At 37.9% G+C, this 19282-nt stretch overlaps 1 protein-coding gene across 2 annotated transcripts; it reads right to left on the reverse strand.

The window, feature by feature from the left end:
- Positions 1-2650: 2650 nt before the first annotated feature.
- Positions 2651-18826, reverse strand: nvl (nuclear VCP like). Of its 2 annotated transcripts, XM_048205984.1 has the most exons (24): positions 18564-18826; positions 18068-18138; positions 17943-17995; positions 16484-16571; positions 16342-16402; positions 16082-16261; positions 15770-15847; positions 14880-14994; positions 13844-13920; positions 13631-13765; positions 13451-13552; positions 10416-10533; positions 10191-10335; positions 9863-10040; positions 8900-9121; positions 8633-8737; positions 7098-7160; positions 6594-6713; positions 6261-6360; positions 6072-6178; positions 5900-5976; positions 4391-4479; positions 4199-4278; positions 2651-3278 (listed from the first exon to the last, which is right to left on the reverse strand). In XM_048205984.1, exons 1-24 carry the CDS (start codon positions 18618-18620, stop codon positions 3234-3236), a joined length of 2466 nt encoding a protein of 821 aa, XP_048061941.1. In that variant the 5' UTR covers positions 18621-18826; the 3' UTR covers positions 2651-3233. The 2 variants fall into 2 exon arrangements, with proteins under 2 accessions (XP_048061941.1, XP_048061942.1); XM_048205985.1 differs by lacking the exon at positions 15770-15847 and having other exon boundaries at positions 18564-18825.
- Positions 18827-19282: the final 456 nt, after the last annotated feature.

Consider the following 19282-nt stretch of genomic DNA (forward strand, 5'->3'; position numbering starts at 1 on the left):
GATGGGGGATTAGTATGCATGTTTTCGAGAAGAGGTCAACGGCCACAAACACACAGTTATGGGAATCTGATCTGTCATGAAGTCTATTCCCACATGGGAACAGGGATATTGTGAAATGGGTAGTAGCACCAGTTTACCCGCAGGAAGTTTGCGTGGAGTGTTGGTTATGGCACAGACTGAGCATCCCTTGACATATCGGGAGATATCCTGTGTCATCGTGGGCCACCAGTAGCGATGGCGAAGGAGCAAGAGGGTTTGACAGGTGGCAAGAGGATGGGACATAGACCCGTCCCTGTGGCTTGGTGGATTTGATCGTCGAGGGGCCATTGGATGGGACTGACTATCATGGATGGAGGGAGAATAGGTTCTGGAGGACTAGATTCAGGTTCTGGATGATTCAATCCGGAGATTGCAGTTCTTGTGGCCGGGTCGATAGGTGAAGATGAAGTCGAATCTTTTGGAGAACAGGGCACATCTGGCTTGATGGGGATTAAGTTGTTTGGCCTCAAGGTTTTGATGGTCTGTGATGACTTTGAAGCAATGGTTAGCTCCCTCCAGCTAGTGTATCCACTCCTCAAGGGCAAGTTTGGTTGCCAGGAGCTCATGATCATGATTGCCAATTTTGAAGTTGTGCTCCACCGGGGACACCTTTTTGGAGTAGAAGGCACATTGATGGATGTGTAGAGGATCACCCTGCCACTGTGACAAAATGACAATATTTGTGGAGACGTCCACTTCCACTTCCAAGGATCTATATAAAGATGGACCAGGATGGGAGCAGATATGAAGGCTTCCTTGAGGCTCTGGAAGGCCTGGATGGCTGGTGGGTTCCAGGACAGTGACTTGGGCCAGTTCTTAAGGAGTGTGGTGAGTGGAGAGCTGAGGAGACTGTAATTATTGATTGATGACGAACCGTTGGAGGAACTCATGGAACAGCTCATTCATATTAATAGTGACCCAAATGGTGTTACGAAGGCAGTCTTCCATTCATCACTATCACATATTCGAATGAGATTATATGCGCTTCGCAGATCCAACTTGGAGAAGATGCAAGCCCCACGCAGCTGTTCTAACAGGGACCAGAGGAAGAGGATAGCTGTACTTCACAGTCTGGGAGTTGAGGATACGGTAATCAATGCAGGGTCGCAAGCCTCCATCCTTCTTGGCCACGAAGAAAAAGCTGGAAGTGGCAGGGGATGTAGATGGATGGATGAATTGCTATTGTAGTGCCTCCTGGATGTACTCCTCCATGGCCTTCTGTTCTGGGATGAACAGTAGGTAAATTCTAGTCTTAGGCAGAGAAGCCCCAGTCAGCAGGTCAATGGCACAGTCACATGGCCGATGAGGTGGTAATTGGGTGGCCAACCGCTTTCTGAACACATCCTGGAATGCCCAGTACTCTGGAGGAATTTTTAGTTTTGCTCTCGGTCTCAGGACTTTCAATGGAAGCAGAGTTCAGGGTGACGATGGGTGGAGAGCTGATGAAGCTGGACTTGGGACGACGAACAGAAGGTTTGACAACCAGAGACAGACATACGTGAAAGCAGGACTCGCTCTAGGCTTGCGCTGAAACAGTCATTTTTGGGGTTAGGATGTGTACTGTGGTTCTGGTCAGAGGAGCGATTTTAGGAGGAAGTTGTATGGTACTCACCGCTGGGCGTGGTGGTCGGATGGGACAGTTGGTGATGATGTGACCTTCTCTCCCACAATGCAGGCATAACTGATTGAGAATTCTTCTTTGATACTCTGCATGAGTTAGATGGTAGGAATCGACCTGCATAGGTTCAGATGCTGGAAGGGTGACAGATGGTGGACAGAGGATGCAAAGTGGGTCTTTCCATTGAACAGGCTGAGAGACGACATGAAATGATGGCCTTTTAAATGAAATTCTCAGAGCAGATGACATCATCATAAATGACCATCTGCTGATGCACTTCAGGGTTTAAACCTAGTCGAAAGGCGGTAAGCAGGACAGTCTCGTTACAGCCATTAGATGCTGCTAGAGTGGAGAGTACTGACTGAAGCAATGCCTTGACACAGGTTAAACAGCTGATCATGCACAGGCAGTACACCTCACCTGAAGCCAGGGTGGTGCCGGTAGCTCAGGGGATCACGGCAGCGACCAGCTAGGCTCGGCCACTATGGCCGGGGCATGTACTTTATCAACCTCCTGGAGGCGTATGGATTATATTTATGATGGATGGATGTGCTTTTTTTGGTCTTGGGTACCGTTCACTACCATTATAAAGCTTGGAAAAGCCAGATTTGTTTTTGAAAGAAGATACAGGTGTCAGATACACCTAGGATAGCTTGAGAGAGAGAGAAAATTATGGGATAATTTTCATTTGTGGGTGAATTAACCCTTAATATCTGTTCAATTGGTCATTGCTGTCTTCATTTTAATGCATTATTTTTTAATTTCCCCTTTGTCTTTTTCTGTTCTGCGCCCCAGAAAGTTTCCCTCCTCTATTCATTTTGGTCATGTGACTGTGTCTGTTGACGTTCTCATTTGATAATAAAACTTTTGAACTAATATAAAATGCTAAACAAAAGTTAAATAAAAATGTTTCCATGTGTATATAAATACAAACTAGTTAAAAGTTTGGACAGTTAGCTGCTTTTCCAACCTGCTTGTTTGGGAAGAAGAAAATTTTTTTTTTAGATGAGAAAAACAAGTTTATTTGAGAATCAAACCTTTGACCGTGTTTATACACACAAGATCTTTCTCAAAACTCAACGCTTCAGTTCACGACGGATCGTTCAGGAACAATCTGAACCATGTGATCTCATTCTGAAGCACTTCAGCAAAGTGTGCCGTACTAGAATCTAATGAACTTCCTGTTGAGTGTCTGTGATTGACAAGATTCTAGTAAAAAAGCAACAACAGGGAAAAAAACTATAACTCTATTTTAGAAAAACTAATCATTTATACAAAAAAAATAAAAAATAAAATGAATTTATACAAGCTGTCAGGCTCAAGAATTTCTGTGACAGTATTAAACCAGAAATCATCTTCTCATGTAATTTTCCTGTTAAAACACATTCTCAATCTTCCCTTCTTATATACACTTTATTGCATATATAATTTCATTAAACCTTTGATCATGTATAAATGTTGGTCTTCCATGAGCTGAATCGTTCCTCATGCAGGACATACAGCACAATGTTCAGGAGAAGATGCTCCGTCAGTTCATCAGCATCTTGTTTGTTGGACTGTTGTTCATCAACGCTTGTCATCTTGTGAGGGTATCCTTCAGTTTTTCATACATTAACTGCTCCTGCAAGGAGGGAAATAATAAACCAAGATTAATGCAACCAACAAGATGGACAAACTTCAACTTGCACAAGAGAGACGAATGAGTGATATATGAAAACCTCGCTGTTCTGCTGTGCTACGATGAGCAAGAGCTCCGTTCATGGATATTTCATGCATTCTGTTCATACTGAACATGAAGGGTCTCTTAATATGTTCATAAAAGGAAATTCAAGGAAATAAATTCAGTAGCGAAATTATATATATATATAGCACAAATTACAAAATGATCATGTTTATCCAATAAGAAGAAATGCGCATAAAAACTACGATGGAAACACATTTACTGAATAAATCCCTTGATGTGCAACAAATTCATGTGACTCATTGTGAGACTGTGATTGGATAACTGCACTAACCAGCGGACCAATGGCATCACAGCACCTCAAATGTTGGTTTGGAGGTTCTGAAACACTTGAGTCAAAGTCTGTCATCAGAATGATTTGGTTTAATTCCCTCCAGAAGCGTCTCACATGATTGTGATCCCAAACACCAGCATCCGAACACAAGTGTTTCATCTGCCGCTCTGAGACCAACTCATTTATAAAAAAAAAGAGCCCGATTGCAGATATTTTGTGGCAATTTCCCAGGAAGTGATGATTTTGTTCTTTTGAACAAATGTTTTATGCCATATTCCAATTTTTGCGCACAAGTTAAATTTACTTTGGATGGAAACAGCAAGTGATGAGACAGGAAACACACAGTAATTACACCAACATTTTGATGTATTTTGTTGCTAATTCAATTTTTACTCAATTGAATCAAAGCACAGTTCAGCCAATCACAGTCAGAGCTGATTTCACTCATCACTGTGACTAAATGTAAAGATGTTTATAGAGTGTCTGTTAATTTAAACATTCATCTCGTCTTTTTCTCGTCACTCACCTTCTTGGACACAGACGGTCGCACCTTCTTGAAGGCCTCCTCGAAGTGAACCCGGCTCACACTGATGTCCTTCACTGGCTCTGTAACAGAAAACACATGCTTTTCTGTCATGTGCAGATCTACTGCAGTGTTTCTGACCAGAGGGTGGCGTGCAGGAGCTTCAGATAACAGATGTGTGTGTGTGTGTGTTACCTGTGTGTGTTTGCGCTGGTCCTGCGTTCAGGTGAACTCTCAGAGCATTAACACTCGCCTCTCGCACCAGCGCCGACAGATCTGCACCTCTAGAACACAATCCAACAACAAACTTCAAACTTTGGAAAGTAGGGATGCACAGTCAAACCAAAATTTATTTTTTTCATTCATTAATTCAGTTTATTCACAATAGTTTCTAAAAAGGGTAATAAAATATGACAAAATCTCAGAGTTAAACTGTGTCTGAAAACATTAATCTTAATTATGTCAAATAATACTTCAGCAAAACATGGTCTGGTCAAAGTGTCTGAATCATTTTTGGTTCCAAATGTTTATCAGTTTTACTGGTAGTCCACTGAATGAAGAATTTTTGGGTTTAATATGTCACAGTTTACTTTATTTTGCTATCCTCACTTACAGAAATGAACCCACTAGTAAAAATATAACAAAAATTATGTCGTGTCTGAATAATTTTTGGTTTGACTGTACGATGTATCGTTATCAGCCAATAATTATTCATTAATGTTATCTGTACGATAATGGAAAATTTATAATTTTCCCGGAAATTAGAGCCCTATGAAATGCGTTTTATATTTTCCTAAATTTTGTTTCCCCCCCCCCAAATTTTCCACTGACATTTTTTGTATTCCATTTAAAATTTAATGATCAAATAGCAAGTCTAAGCAGATGAATTCATAAAACTTTAACAACTTATTTTTTAAATGTTTTCTTTATTTTCTTTAATATCAAAAACAGCAGTAATCAAATGAAGGCATAAAACATGAACAATTTATTTAATCTTTTAAAATGTAATCAAATGATAGTTAAACAATTCATTTTATTTAGTTGGCCAACAAAATGTAAAGGTTTACTATTAAAAGTAAAACGGGAAAAAAAATGTTGTGCTTATTCCTTAAAGTTTTAATAATTGTATTATTATTATTATTATTATTATTGATAAATTATGGACTAATTACAAGTTTTTCACCATGAAAATAATAGGACCTCAGAATTACAATTTGCCTTGGAAATGTTAAATTAATTTTAAATGTTTTAACTGGCTCAAAGTAGGCTACATTTTGGGACATGACTTTGGGACAACAAAGATCTAGAGGTTTCCTTGTTTTAAAGAAAAAGCAGTTGTCCACTGTTTTAGTTTGCCTTTTTTTTGGTAATCGGGCTCAGAAAAAAAATATTTCAAGATTTAGATTTATCGGCCAATATATCGGTTATCGGCTTCCAAATATAAAGAATTATTGGTTATCGATATCGGACGAAATGTCCATATTGGTGCATCCCTAATGAAAAGAGTCAAATCTAAACAAAAACATGATCAGGAGTTTGTTACAATAGACAATGCATAACAATTTTGTCTATAAAACAAACTAGAGCAGAGTATCGGCAGCAACCTCACAATAAATCACAACGCATCACAATTTGCAAACTCATGAGAAAGACCCAGTGTGGGAAAGCATTTCGAACTCTCCGAACAACAATTTACAAACTTACGTAAAACTTTCACAACGTGCATCATGGGCAATTTCCTCAAGATTGACATCAGAGTCTAGATGTGGTTTGGTGCCTCCCTAAAACAAAAGAGTTAATAAATCCAAAGATTACCCATATCCCATCATTACAGTGGTTCATACGTTCATATTATGTTTGCTTAACCAATGTTTACCTTAGTAATGGTGACTAATATGGCGTGTCTGTCTGCAGCGGGCGGCAAACCCACATACAGAGTTTTGTCCAGTCGTCCCGGCCTGAGCACAGCCGGATCAATAATATCTACAAACAGCCATGACGTTGCATTATATAAAGCTAAAAAAAGCCCCATCTCAATATTTTCAAAAACATTACTCTTTATCACCTGGTCTGTTGGTGGCAGCCATCATGAAAACCTGCCGGCGATTCTCCATGCCGTCCATCTCGGTGAGCAGCTGGTTTACCACACGAACGCTGGCTCCTGACTGACAGCACAAAGCTTATTGTGATTATTGTGGATGGGAGGTCCTACAAATAATGTTTAGTGCAGTTTGTTCATGCATCACCAAAAAACAACACATTGAAAGATCTCTGTTCATCAAAATGCAATGGCAGGAAACAGGTACTGACAGAGTCAGAAAAGCGCTAATTAAACGTCACCATTTCAGGCATTGCTGAAGTTTCAGCGCATCAAACTCTGGTGCGGTAGTGCTCTCACCTCATGCTCTGAGCGACGAGGACAAAGTGCATCAATCTCATCAAAAAAGATGACACACGGCGCTGAGTTACGGCCTCTCTGGAAGACCTGCCGGACGGCTCGCTCGCTCTCGCCCACATACTGCAAACACACATCACACAACAAACCTGATGGCTGAACATGTCTGTGTCATAACTTTATATTAATAGAACCATTAAGATTTTTTGCATTGTGACATTCTTTTCATGACAATTAAACACTGTATGATGCAAAATGTCTCATTCCCATGATATTAAAAAACATACTGTAATGCAAAAAGAGGCTTTTTATTTAATTTTTACTTTAAGTATTTATTTGTTGTACCTATTTAGTTTTGAATTAAAATTTACTTGGTTTTATGCAAAATATAATTTATTTTGGGTTGAAATGTGATCTGGACATCTTGAATAGTACACACAGACGATCGGTATAATGACATGAGAGAAGAAATGTCACATTTTCCATGATGGCGGTTGAGAATCTCACCATATTCAGCAGCTCTGGACCCTTGACAGAGATGAAGTTCAAGCCGGACTCATTAGCGACAGCCTGTAACGAGACAGAGAGACTGATGAGGAATGATGGACGCAAAGTCTATGGTAAACTAGATCAGCAAAACTAACCCACGGCGTAATAAAACACCATGTCTTAACAAGGCGTGAAGATTTCAGTGACAAGCAATCTGTCTGTCCACACTAAACACCCAAAATAAATCGCAAAACAGAGCAAATGAGAAGAGTGCCGTCGTCAAGAATCCAGGTAAAATGAGTGGGACAGAAACAACAGTCCTGTAACTCGAAGGGTTTAATCACATAATATTCAATTCTGAACTTCAACAATCGACCTCTGCTCATTCATGATTGATGCCGAGCCGTAGTTCAGCCCAATAATATCTGTGTGTGAGTGGGATTTACTGACATAACCTAAAAACGTAGTGTCACTCACTAGTTAACCCTGGGTCATCCTTAAAGGTGCCCAAGAACGCTTTTTCACAAGATGTAATATAAGTCTAAGGTGTCTCCTGAATGTGTCTGTGAAGTTTCAGCTCAAAATACCCCATAGATTTTTTTAAATTAATTTTTTTAACTGCCTATTTTGGGGCATCATTAACTATGCACTGATTTTTTCAGCGCGCCGCCCCTTTAAATCGCGTGCTCCCTGCCACACGAGCTCTCGACTATATTACAGCACATTTACAAAGTTCACACAGCTAATATAACCCTCAAATGGATCTTTACAAGATGTTCGTCATGTATGCTTTGAATTATGTGAGTAAAGTATTTATTTTGATGTTTATATTTGATTCTCTATGAGTTTGAGGCTGTGCTCCGTGGCTAACGGCTAATGCTACACTGTTGGAGAGATTAATAAAGAATGAAGTTGTGTTTATGAATTATACAGACTGCAAGTGTTTAAAAATGAAAATAGCGACGGCTCTTGTCTCCGTGAATACAGTAAGAAACAATGGTAACTTTAACCACATTTAACAGTACATTAGCAACATGCTAACGAAACATTTAGATAGACAATTTACAAATATCACTAAAAATATCATGATATCATGGATCATGTCAGTTATTATTGCTCCATCTGCCATTTTTCGCTGTTGTTCTTGCTTGCTTACCTAGTCTGATGATTCAGCTGTGCACAGATCCAGACGTTAATACTGGCTGCCCTTGTCTAATGCCTTGAACATGGGCTGGCATATGCAAATATTGGGGGCGTACATATTAATGATCCCGACTGTTACGTAACAGTCGGTGTTATGTTGAGATTCGCCTGTTCTTCGGAGGTCTTTTAAACAAATGAGATTTATATAAGAAGGAGGAAACAATGGAGTTTGAGACTCACTGTATGTCATTTCCATGTACTGAACTCTTGTTATTCAACTATGCCGAGGTAAATTCAATTTTTGAATCTAGGGCACCTTTAATCCCAGATAAAAGGAATCCTGGGTTATCTTGCTGTAAAGAAATGAGGTCATACTGAGGTAACGCAGATTGAAATAAAAGTTCACACACTTTGGCTAAGAGGGTCTTTCCACACCCGGGCGGTCCGGCGAGCAGCACTCCAGCCGGGGCGTTGAGACCCAGAGCTTTGAAATGCTCCGGGTTATGGATGGGAGCCTGGGAACATACAAACACAACCGTCAGATCTGCCCATCCTCATCGTCTTTAGTAGCAGAGTCAGGAGAATCCAATGAGTTTGTTGAAAAGACAAAATACACATTAATACTCTGTATTATCGATATTCTAGAAGATGAGCAACGTTGCAATAAACTGCAGTACCATGATGGCCATGTTGAGCTCCTCGCGGATGTCCTGCAGGGCGCCCACGTCTTCCCAGGTCACGTCCGGCACGGTGGCAAAGCCCTCGCGCTTAGCGGACGGCTGGACTTTGGCTAACGACGTCTTGAAGTCTGACATGACGACACAGAGTCCAGACAGCTGCTCCTCGGTCAGAGACTCGTTCGTCTTTAGCAATGCCAGCAGCTGCTCCAGCTCACCTTTCTGACAGGAACATCATGTGTTTTGTGTTTTATTGCAGTGTATTACCATTTCAAATGGCTAAATATTTAAAGAGGGCCTATTACGGTGCTGCAACAATGTAAATTATAAGAGTTTTTTGAACAACTAATCATTCTAGACCAAATAAACAAAATTATGAACCTGTAAATAAGCATAACAGGACCCCATAATGAATGCATGTGATTGAAAAGGCCCCTTCACACCAAATGTGATGCCAAAAAAAGTGAAAAAAAAACAGATGAATGGCCAATGTCAATGACACTGGTAAATAAAGTGAGATCAAACCCATAGTTTGCAGACTATTTTATGTGCTTCAATCCAAAATGAATACACTAGAACAGCAGGGCTGCATTTAACTCCACTTTTAGACATGCACTTCCCTAAGCACTTCCCCTCCGCCATTTTGTTGTGTGTTCAACTTCGTCAAGTGCATGAGGGAAGTTTATTTTGACAGACCCTCAACCCCAAATTTTGACAAAGGGAGCGTGTCTACTCAATATGTAGACTTCAGGCAGGTCCACAGACCACAATGCAACACGACTGTGGCGTCACAGCAGCAACTCGCACCGCAGTTTTCAGTGATCAAGGGCTTCCATTTAAAGTTTCACCAGTAGGTGGCACTCATGCAACGTAAGCAGAGATGTACATCAAAGTGAACGAGACGGAGGGAAGTTAGCGAGGGAAGTGCATGTAAAAAGCGGCCCAGGTCCAGCGCTGCCGTACCGGTGGAGTGGCGTCTTCACTGCTCGACTTCAGCAGGATTCTGTTGACGGCGGTCATGGCCGCCTCGCGGCACAGCGCCATTAAATCTGCGCCCACGTAACCCGGTGTGAGACGTGCCAACTGTCTGTAGTCAAAATCCTCCGGCAACGTGATCTTCCGACAGAGTGTCCTCAGAATCCTGGGATGGAAAAAATGGAGGATAAATTTTGTTTTTGACAGCAACACTAAAGAAAGATGAACATTGGGAAAAAAGCATGATAGTTCCTCTTTAACTGTATTTCCAAATATGACATTTCAGCACAAACATGAGTCAGTGAGAGACACGTACTTCAGTCGTGCGCCCTCATCAGGAATCCCCAGACAGATCTCTCGGTCAAACCTGCCGGCTCGACGCAGGGCCGGATCCAACGAGTCCGGGCGGTTAGTGGCTCCAATAACCAAGACCTGAGCTGGCTCTGATAACGAATTGATGTCTAAAGACAACAGTAGATTAGAAAAACACCCTGAATTAAATCCCACTAGCTCAGTTTGTTTCAGAAGAGACACCACACACCATCCATGCAGGTGAGTAACTGCGCAACGATCCTCCTCTCCATGTCTTTGGAGGCGATCTCTCGTTTTGGAGTGATGGCATCAATCTCATCGATGAACATGATACAGGGAGCGCTGCTCTAGAGGAACAACAGAGACAAAACACAATTAAACAAGCACCACTGGAGATGAAGTTATGGCTAGACACACTGAAGTACACGGTTAACCTTAGTTTCAGTTCAGTTCAGAGGCATGCTTCCTTGTTTCTTTCCTAGTTCCTGTTCTACTGTTAAAAAATATCGATATTTCAATATGTAACGACACTGAAATATCTGAAATGATTCCAATTCTCCTTTCTGCAGTATCGATACACCAAATACCAAATTGAGCTCTTTTTTGCGGCTTATTAATGGTCAAATACACTCAGAAATAATGTCACAATGCCCATCTTGGTGATCATTAACGTAAACGCATTTGTAAACAGTTCAGGAAGAATGTGTAACATTAAGTGTTTTGGATCCGTGCGTGCGTTGCTCTCTTTGTTGTTAATATTAATCAAACAACAGAAGAAAAAGAGAAAATCACTTACAACACGTGACTGATTAACTTGTGTAACTTTAATTGATCAATCTGAATTTAATTAATTGTATTTAATAGGGCTGTCAAACGATTAATCACGATTAATCGCATATAAAATAAAAGTTTGAGTTTGCATAATGTATGTGTGAGTAATGTGTGCAAATAATATGCATATATAAATACACACAAATTAATGTATATATTTAAGAGAAATGTTATTTATGTACAAAAAATGTATTTATATAAATACAAACACATTCGTGTATATATTTGAGAAATATTTACAAGTATATGTATTTATTTATATATAATATAAATTATATAAAAATATAAATAAATACATATACTTGTAAATATTTCTCAAATATATACACGAATGTGTGTGTATTTATATATACATAATAATTACACACAGTACACCCACATATATTAGGCAAACTCAAACTTTTATTTTGTATGCGATTAATCGTGATTAATCGTTTGACAGTCCTAGTATTTAATTGTTTCTTTATTCAGTTTCTTACCTGAATACTACTGTTAGACCTACCTGAAAAAATAAAGCAGTCTATGTAATTTCTATCTTTATTCTACTGTATTTATTTGTGCTATTGTTTTTAATTTGTTTTTGTTCTTATTTTATTATTGTTTACTTGTCTTTTTAAAATTCAATTCACCATTTGAAATCAAGCTTCAAATCAACAAAATTACCCCTTTGTAGGCCTAAAAACAAATACATTAAGTTAGTAAATATTAGTGAGATAACTGTAAGGGTAATTGATCAATGTTTATATATGAAAAAAGATTAAAAGCTTATCATATAAAGTAATCTCTTCAGAAGAAATTTTTGATTGCCTAGACTTCCAATAGATGGACAAAAAACATATCTATATGACAGTATATGCAGCATTTTTTTCCTTTAGTATCAAAAATGGTATTGAATATCGATACTGTTCAAGGGATCGTATCGAAGTTAGAAATTCCAGTATTGTGACAACACCAGTGTGCTCTAGTCACTAGTTTGTTACCATGGTTACGGATTATGTTGTGCACCTGTGTCTTGTTGAGTTCTTGCTATCCTGTGTAAATGTGCCCTCAGTTTCTTGTGTTCTTTGTCTGAACATTGTTGCGTTCGCTCCGTTGTTGGATTACCTTCTTCATTTTTGTTGTGATTCGTGTCATTAAGCTGCAAATAGATCATAATCTCCGCTTACGTGATGCTTAAATCCCAAGAATCGATCGTTCAGACTGTGCTGTTTTCAGTCGATGTGTGAACAAAACTTCACTAAACTTTATTTGTAGCTCCTGTGATCCAAAAAGTTTTGTGCTTTGACACTTTTGATATGAAACAAAGTCTCAGCTTTCAAATTCTGCCAATTTCATCACTAAATTCAGTCAATAAATGTGTTTTTGTTTCTTTAATGTGTGCTGACAGATCGCTGTAGTTCAACCGATCATCTCTTCCTCTTTACTCCTAGTTGCAGCAGCAAATAAACATGAATGAACATTAGAAGATCGACTTACTGAAATGAATCATGTGTCATGTGATCCATCAGTGTTTCAATGTATGACATTCAATGACCATAAACTCGATGGTTAGCTAGAAAAATAACTCTAAAGGAGCATTTTGATAATATATGCACTATATTACATATTCATAGTATTTTTACTTAACATGTTCTTCGATATTTTATTGATGTTTGACTAAATCGGTCATGAAAACACTTTTTTTTGACAACCACCATTTAAATGTTTATTTTTCAACAACGAACTATTAGTAGAAACAATTATACCATTAAATATTTTTATATGTACAACTGAAATGTTTGTATAAAACACTTTTTTAGCTTGATGTTTATTATATATACAAAAATTAATAGCAATTACATTTAATAGACTGGAACCTATTGTTGATTTCAAACTTTAATAATAGAGTAATGTGGCAGCTTTAGTTGAGATATGAATTATAATTATGTATAATTCATATAATTAGTTTATGAATTGACAATTAACATTAAACTCAGCCTTTGAATATGAATACAAGCTTTAATATATAAATGACTAGGCTTACATGTGTTATTTTGAACTCTTTGTGAGCCTTTATAAAATATGATTTAAATTCAGTTGATTTGATAAAGTCAACAGCTGCCTTCTCAAACTCTTGCTTTGTAAAAGTGTTTAAATTCATGATATTTTTCATAACGATCTCTTAATGTTCAGCAGAGAAGTGAATCAAACCGACGCTCTCATGTTCCCTGTGATTGGCTGTTCGCTGCACATGACACACAAACTGATGGAGGACGTTTATAGAAAGACGTCTGAACCTGGTTGGGATTTGTATGGTTTTGTCAACTCTAACCCTACTCTGAAACTCGACTAGCTTCAGGCAACGGGGCATGAAATGTTTATTGATGCTGCATGTGATCGGCTCAATCAGACCTCTCTGAAGATAGAAGAGATGTTCAGAAGCGTGACTCTTACTATGGCTTGCTCAAACAGCTCCCGCAGCTTCTGCTCCGATTCTCCGGAGACTCCAGACACCAGCTCCGGCGCCGAGACCTTCAGCATGGGCAAATCCATCTCCTACACACACGTCAGACACACTCGCTCAGCAGTGAGACACACACACACACAGAGATGCACACGGTTACAGTCACTCACTCCAGCCACGGCTTGAGCCAGCAGCGTCTTCCCACATCCCGGCGGCCCGTGCAGGAGGAATCCGCGCGGAGGAACGACTCCCAGCCGCTGGTACACTTCTGGATGTCTCATGTGGATCAGCAGTTTACACACTTCCTGAAGAAGACAAGCGACCGGAGTGAGTTAGACATCGGTGTGTGAGCCGGACGGATGAACACATGATCAGACGTTCACCTCCAGAGTTTCCTCACTGCCGCCGAAATCCTCAAACTTCACCGTGGAGTTCTGAAGCTCATGGACCTTCACCTTACCTTGAGTTACAACGAGAAAACACTTGATGGAAAAACTGATGGACTGAAATTTTAACAAAATAATAATAATATTTTTGGGTGAGCATCACAAAAGCATGTCTGGGTCATATCACACCGAATAAAATATACATAAATATGATTTGCATAAAGAAAATAAAGCTAATTTTAAGCCCACTGGGTTTTTTTATGCATCACATTTTAATGACAATTAAGCACATTTTCCATTTAAAAATACTACCATGTATAAATAAAATATGTACTAATACATTACTAAAATAAAAAATCATATCTGTTTAATGTTAACTAATGAACAGCAGTATTTTTATTAACTAATGTTAATAAATATAGTAACACTTTACGATAAGATTGCATTACTTAATGCATTAACTAACATGAGCAATATATTTTAAAGCATTTAATAACTTTTGTTAATATAAATGTTCCTGTTCATGTTTGTTCACAATGCATTAACTAACTTAAAAATGCTTTATTAAATGTTGAAATTAACATTAATATTAATAAATAAGTATTGTTCACTGTTAGTTCATGTTAACTAATGTTTAATGTAGTAAACTAATGTTAGCAACAAATGAAACCTTACAGTAAAGTGAGTCGCACTTTAGATTAGGGTCAAGTATTAACTATTATTAAGTATTAACAATGAGTTTGGCCTCAATAAGCTCTTAATTACTGCTTATTAATAGTCAGTAAGGTAGTTGTTAAGTGTAGGTATTGGGTATGGGATATAGAAAATGATCATGCATATGAATATGTGCTTAATAAGTGCTAATAAACAGCCAATATCCTAGTAATATGCTACTAATAATCAACTAGATAACAGTAAGAACTGAACCCTAAACTAAAGTGTTGCCAGAAATAAAATAAGGCGCTCTCTCCATCTTTATGCAGTTTTTGGGCTTTCTGAGATTCACCCAAGTGTGTTTTATCAGTTCACTGACTCTTTTTCGTCAGTATCGCGGCACTGATCTCTGCGTCCTCGTCATGCTTGCTCTTCTTCACACTCTTCTGCTTCCTGCTCTTTGACTTCTTCTCCTTCGATGGCTCGCTCGGCTTCTGTGAACACATCAGGATGAGATCAGAGGAGAGACAGTAAATGCACCTCTTGCTTCATTTTGGCCTTCATCAGCGTCCTGTATGTGGGCATATCAACTCTGGAACATTAATGGACCGTATTAGTGAATGAAGGTGATATAATTTAACACATAATTGAATTAGTGGGGCTGTCAAGCGATTACATTTTTCCTCAAAAACCTTCATTTCTTTTCCACTGAAGAAAGGAAGACATGAACATCTTGGATGACATGGAGAAGAGTAAATTATTGGGAAATTTTAATTTAAAAGTGGACTAATCCTTTATGGGTTTCAAATGGGTATTAAAGAGATAGTCCAGCCGTGTGCGCTAAATGAGTTAATCATTTTAACAAGTTTTTTTTCCCTAACTATTTAAATTAATTCATTATTTTACTTTTAGTGTGAAAGGTTCTTTACATTTGCCAAAAATAGTACCTTTTGTTTTGTTATTAAAAAGCCAACAAGCTCGTTAACCGATCATTAACCGTCAACATGGTTAAATTACAATTAAATTAGAATGGATGTTTGTGTCCAGCATTTCCAGGTTCAACATCAGAACTCATGTGTCACTATCACACGCACGCATCATGCTAATCACGTGATCAGCTTTGGCCAATAATGAGTCGGCGCTCTGACGCAGAACCTGGAAGTCGTTATTTTTGTTTTGTTTTTGCGCACAAAAAGTATTCTCGTCTCTTCATAACATTAAGGTTGAACCACTGCAGTCACATGACTGTTTTAACGATGTCTTTAGTACCTTTCTGGAGCTTGACTTTGGTGCATGTGTGTAGATCAGATGCCCTCGGAGTTCATCAAAAATATCTTCATGTGTGTTCTGAAGATGAACAAAGATCTTACAGGTGTGGAACGACATGAGGGGGAGTGATTAATGACAGAAATTTTGGGGTGAACTAACCCTTTAAATAATCATGATATCAATATTGACCAAAAATAATCATGATTATGATTTCTGCCATAATTGATCAGGCCTAACTTGAACCTCAGCTACTTTCCACTGAAAGCAGCCGGCAGCCCCGTCGACCTCTGACGTGTGGCTCATGATATTTACCGCAGCGCTGGTGGACTCTTCCTCACACAGGTCAATGCAGATGTTCTCCTGTCCTCTGTTTCCAGCCTTATCGATGATCCAGCCGTCGCCGTCGCTCTTCTGAGGGGTCGAGCCGCCGGCCGCGTGAGACGCTCCTCTCTGGTAGAGCGACGTCAGCGAGCTGTTCATGTGATTAGTGTGCTGTTGGAAACATTAAAGCGTTTACAACATTCTGCCTGAAGTCAGATGTGATATTTCTGGATATTTCAAACTGCAGTTACTTCATGTTCAAGAATCTCGTCCTCGCTGTCTGTGCTGTATTCGGTGACGTGACCGTCGCCCCTGAAACAGATCACACCAGAGCAGAGTTTATAAGGATGAGGGTGAAACAAACGGGAATAACAGTGACGGATGACGTCATACCCGTCCTCTCGGCTGCGTCTCGCTCTTTTGGCCAGATGTTTGTTTTCCAGGACAGAGATGTCAGGCTCGCTGCATATGGCTGCATGAACTGCACAGACACAACGATTCGAGATGATTTACAGTGAACAGCTCAAAACGTTTCATCAGCAGCTTGAAGACAAATCAAAACACTGATATTTTGCTCTAACGCAGGAGTTTTCAATCTTTTAGACGCCACAGACCCCAAATATGATCATCCTTGTGTGAGGAAATTTAAAATGCATTTATCTCTTAGGGTGCGTTCACACTTGTCATGATTGATTTACCTCGGCACACAGCATTGTTTGGCAAGTTCTGTCTTAAAATAGGCAATGATCATCATAAAATACGACCAATCACGTTGTGAATGTATCCCTTTGCCTTTAGGTTCGGTGATAAAATTGCCAATCTGAACGCTAATCGGACCAGGATAAATGTTTTTTTTTTGTTTTGTTTTTTGGTCCAGATCATATGAACCAAACGAACCGACCTACAAGTGTGAACGCACCCTTATAAACACCCAATTTATATGCAGAAAAAGTAATATTATAAACATGAAAATAGTTTCTATTAAGTTACATTAATATATATTTTTCTATTAGCTATAACAATATACTGCTAAATGTATTTTTTTATTTGTATATTTATTTTTAATAAATATTTATATACTTAAAATCGATTAGTAACATTTTATTTTAATCACATTTTTATTCTTTTAATTTAATCAATTTAATAGATTAATAACTAATATTTTTATTTTAATCACATTTTATTGATTTTTAATAGATAAATAATATACTAATATTATATATTAACAACTTTTTATTTAAATCACATTTTTAATCATTTGTTTTAATCTCATATTTATTTCCTTCTACTTACTATAGTAATGTACTGTTGAATGTATTTGTATATAATTTCAATAACATTTTATTTACCCATATAATTTAATTTTTTCATTTATTTTAATTTAATTAATTAATAATATTTTTTAATAATACTTATTTTTTATTTTAATCATGATTTATTTCAATCGATTTAATAGGTAACTAATATTTTATTTTAATTACATTTTTATGCATTGCATCTAATCTAATCTATTTATTTACTTCTACTCACTATAATAATGTACTGGTAAATGTATTATTTATTAACTTCATTTTAGTCACATTTCTATTCATATTTATATAATTTATTCAATTTAATCGATTAATAACCAACTTTATTTTACTAATATTTATATGCATTTATTTTAATGTAATTTAATTTATTTAATTAATACATAACTATATTTTATCACAATTTTATTCAATTATTTTAAATGTAACTAATTTAATAGAATAATTTTTAGTCTTTTTAAAACATCTTTTCCACAGAGCGTCTGTCACTCTCAGATTGAAAACCTCTGCTCTAATGCGGTTTTCAGACAAGTAATTCAGACCTTTTTCCACTTGAATCCTGAAGGCTGTCCTGTTCCTCCGGCCGTACTCAATCCTGCTCAAACACAAGCACATCTCAGACTCTCTTCTGCTGGAGATTCTGCTGGATTCACTCAATGAAACTCACCTGAACTGCTGCTGGAGCTCAGAGGCCATGGCTGAAATGTCCACATACGGGTCATTGTGTGTTTTCAGGTACTGAAACAGGCAGATATGGGAACATCCATCAAAAATACACACATGAAAAGCAGGATGTTCAAGTCAGTATTGATCTCTATCTAAAGCACAGCATGAAACTGCTGCCTAATATACATATGTATATATATATATATATATATATATATATATATATATATATATATATATATATATATATATAAGCATTTCTGCATTCACACAACTATGTGTGGAAAGTGCTACGTAAACACAGACAAGCCAATTTTGTGGTATCAATAACTTAATTGATTAACTTAATTCAATAACTTGATTACAGACTCTTTGGGAAACATCATTGCATGTTTTAATTCCCCCTGGCTGTCTTCACTTTCTTCAGATGACTCTATTATTATTAGTCATTGTACTGTATAATGTATTTGAATGATAATAATAAAGCTTGACTTTACCTGGTGGACTCTGTGTTTGAGTCTCGGGTCTATATTATAAGCGCTGCGGTTCTTCATCGCTTATCCCACATGAAGACACGACAGAAAGCGAATTTACATTAATGTAGACTTTAAATGAGGAGTGGAAACACTAAAGACAATGTTTACAGCTCCATCTTTAGCATCGCGCTGCTGCTGGACATGTGGAAACTGAACACACGCTGATGCGCTGCTGCTGCTGCTGCTGCTCTACACACGCCAGCGCCACCTGCCGGCCTGGAGACGACAGTCTTAGAATGATATTCACAAATTTCACTAGTTAGTAGTTTCTGATGTTTTTGTTTTTACAGGATTGCTACAATAACCGAAACAATGGACTTGTTTATGAAATGTGTTTCTTTATTTTTTTCCACAGAACCCAGTTTGAAAACCCCTGGATTAAAGGGTTAGCTCACCCAAAAATCAAAATAATGTCATTTATTACTCACCCTGAATCATACACTGATTCATTTGTGCTCCGAATCTTCCTGAAGCAGTGTTTTGAAATCGGCCATCACTATATGAGTCGTTATTTATTTATTTTTTTTTTTTTGGTGCTCCAAAAATATTCTTGTGGCTTTATAATATTAGTATTGAACCACTGTACTCACGTGAAATGATTTAAATATGTTTTTAGTACATTAATGGATCTTGAGAGAGGAAGTGTCATTGCTGGCTATGCAGGCTTCACGGAGCCATCG

The sequence above is a fragment of the Megalobrama amblycephala genome, linkage group LG10 (assembly GCF_018812025.1).
Source record: "Megalobrama amblycephala isolate DHTTF-2021 linkage group LG10, ASM1881202v1, whole genome shotgun sequence".
Classification (NCBI taxonomy): Eukaryota; Metazoa; Chordata; class Actinopteri; order Cypriniformes; family Xenocyprididae; genus Megalobrama; species Megalobrama amblycephala.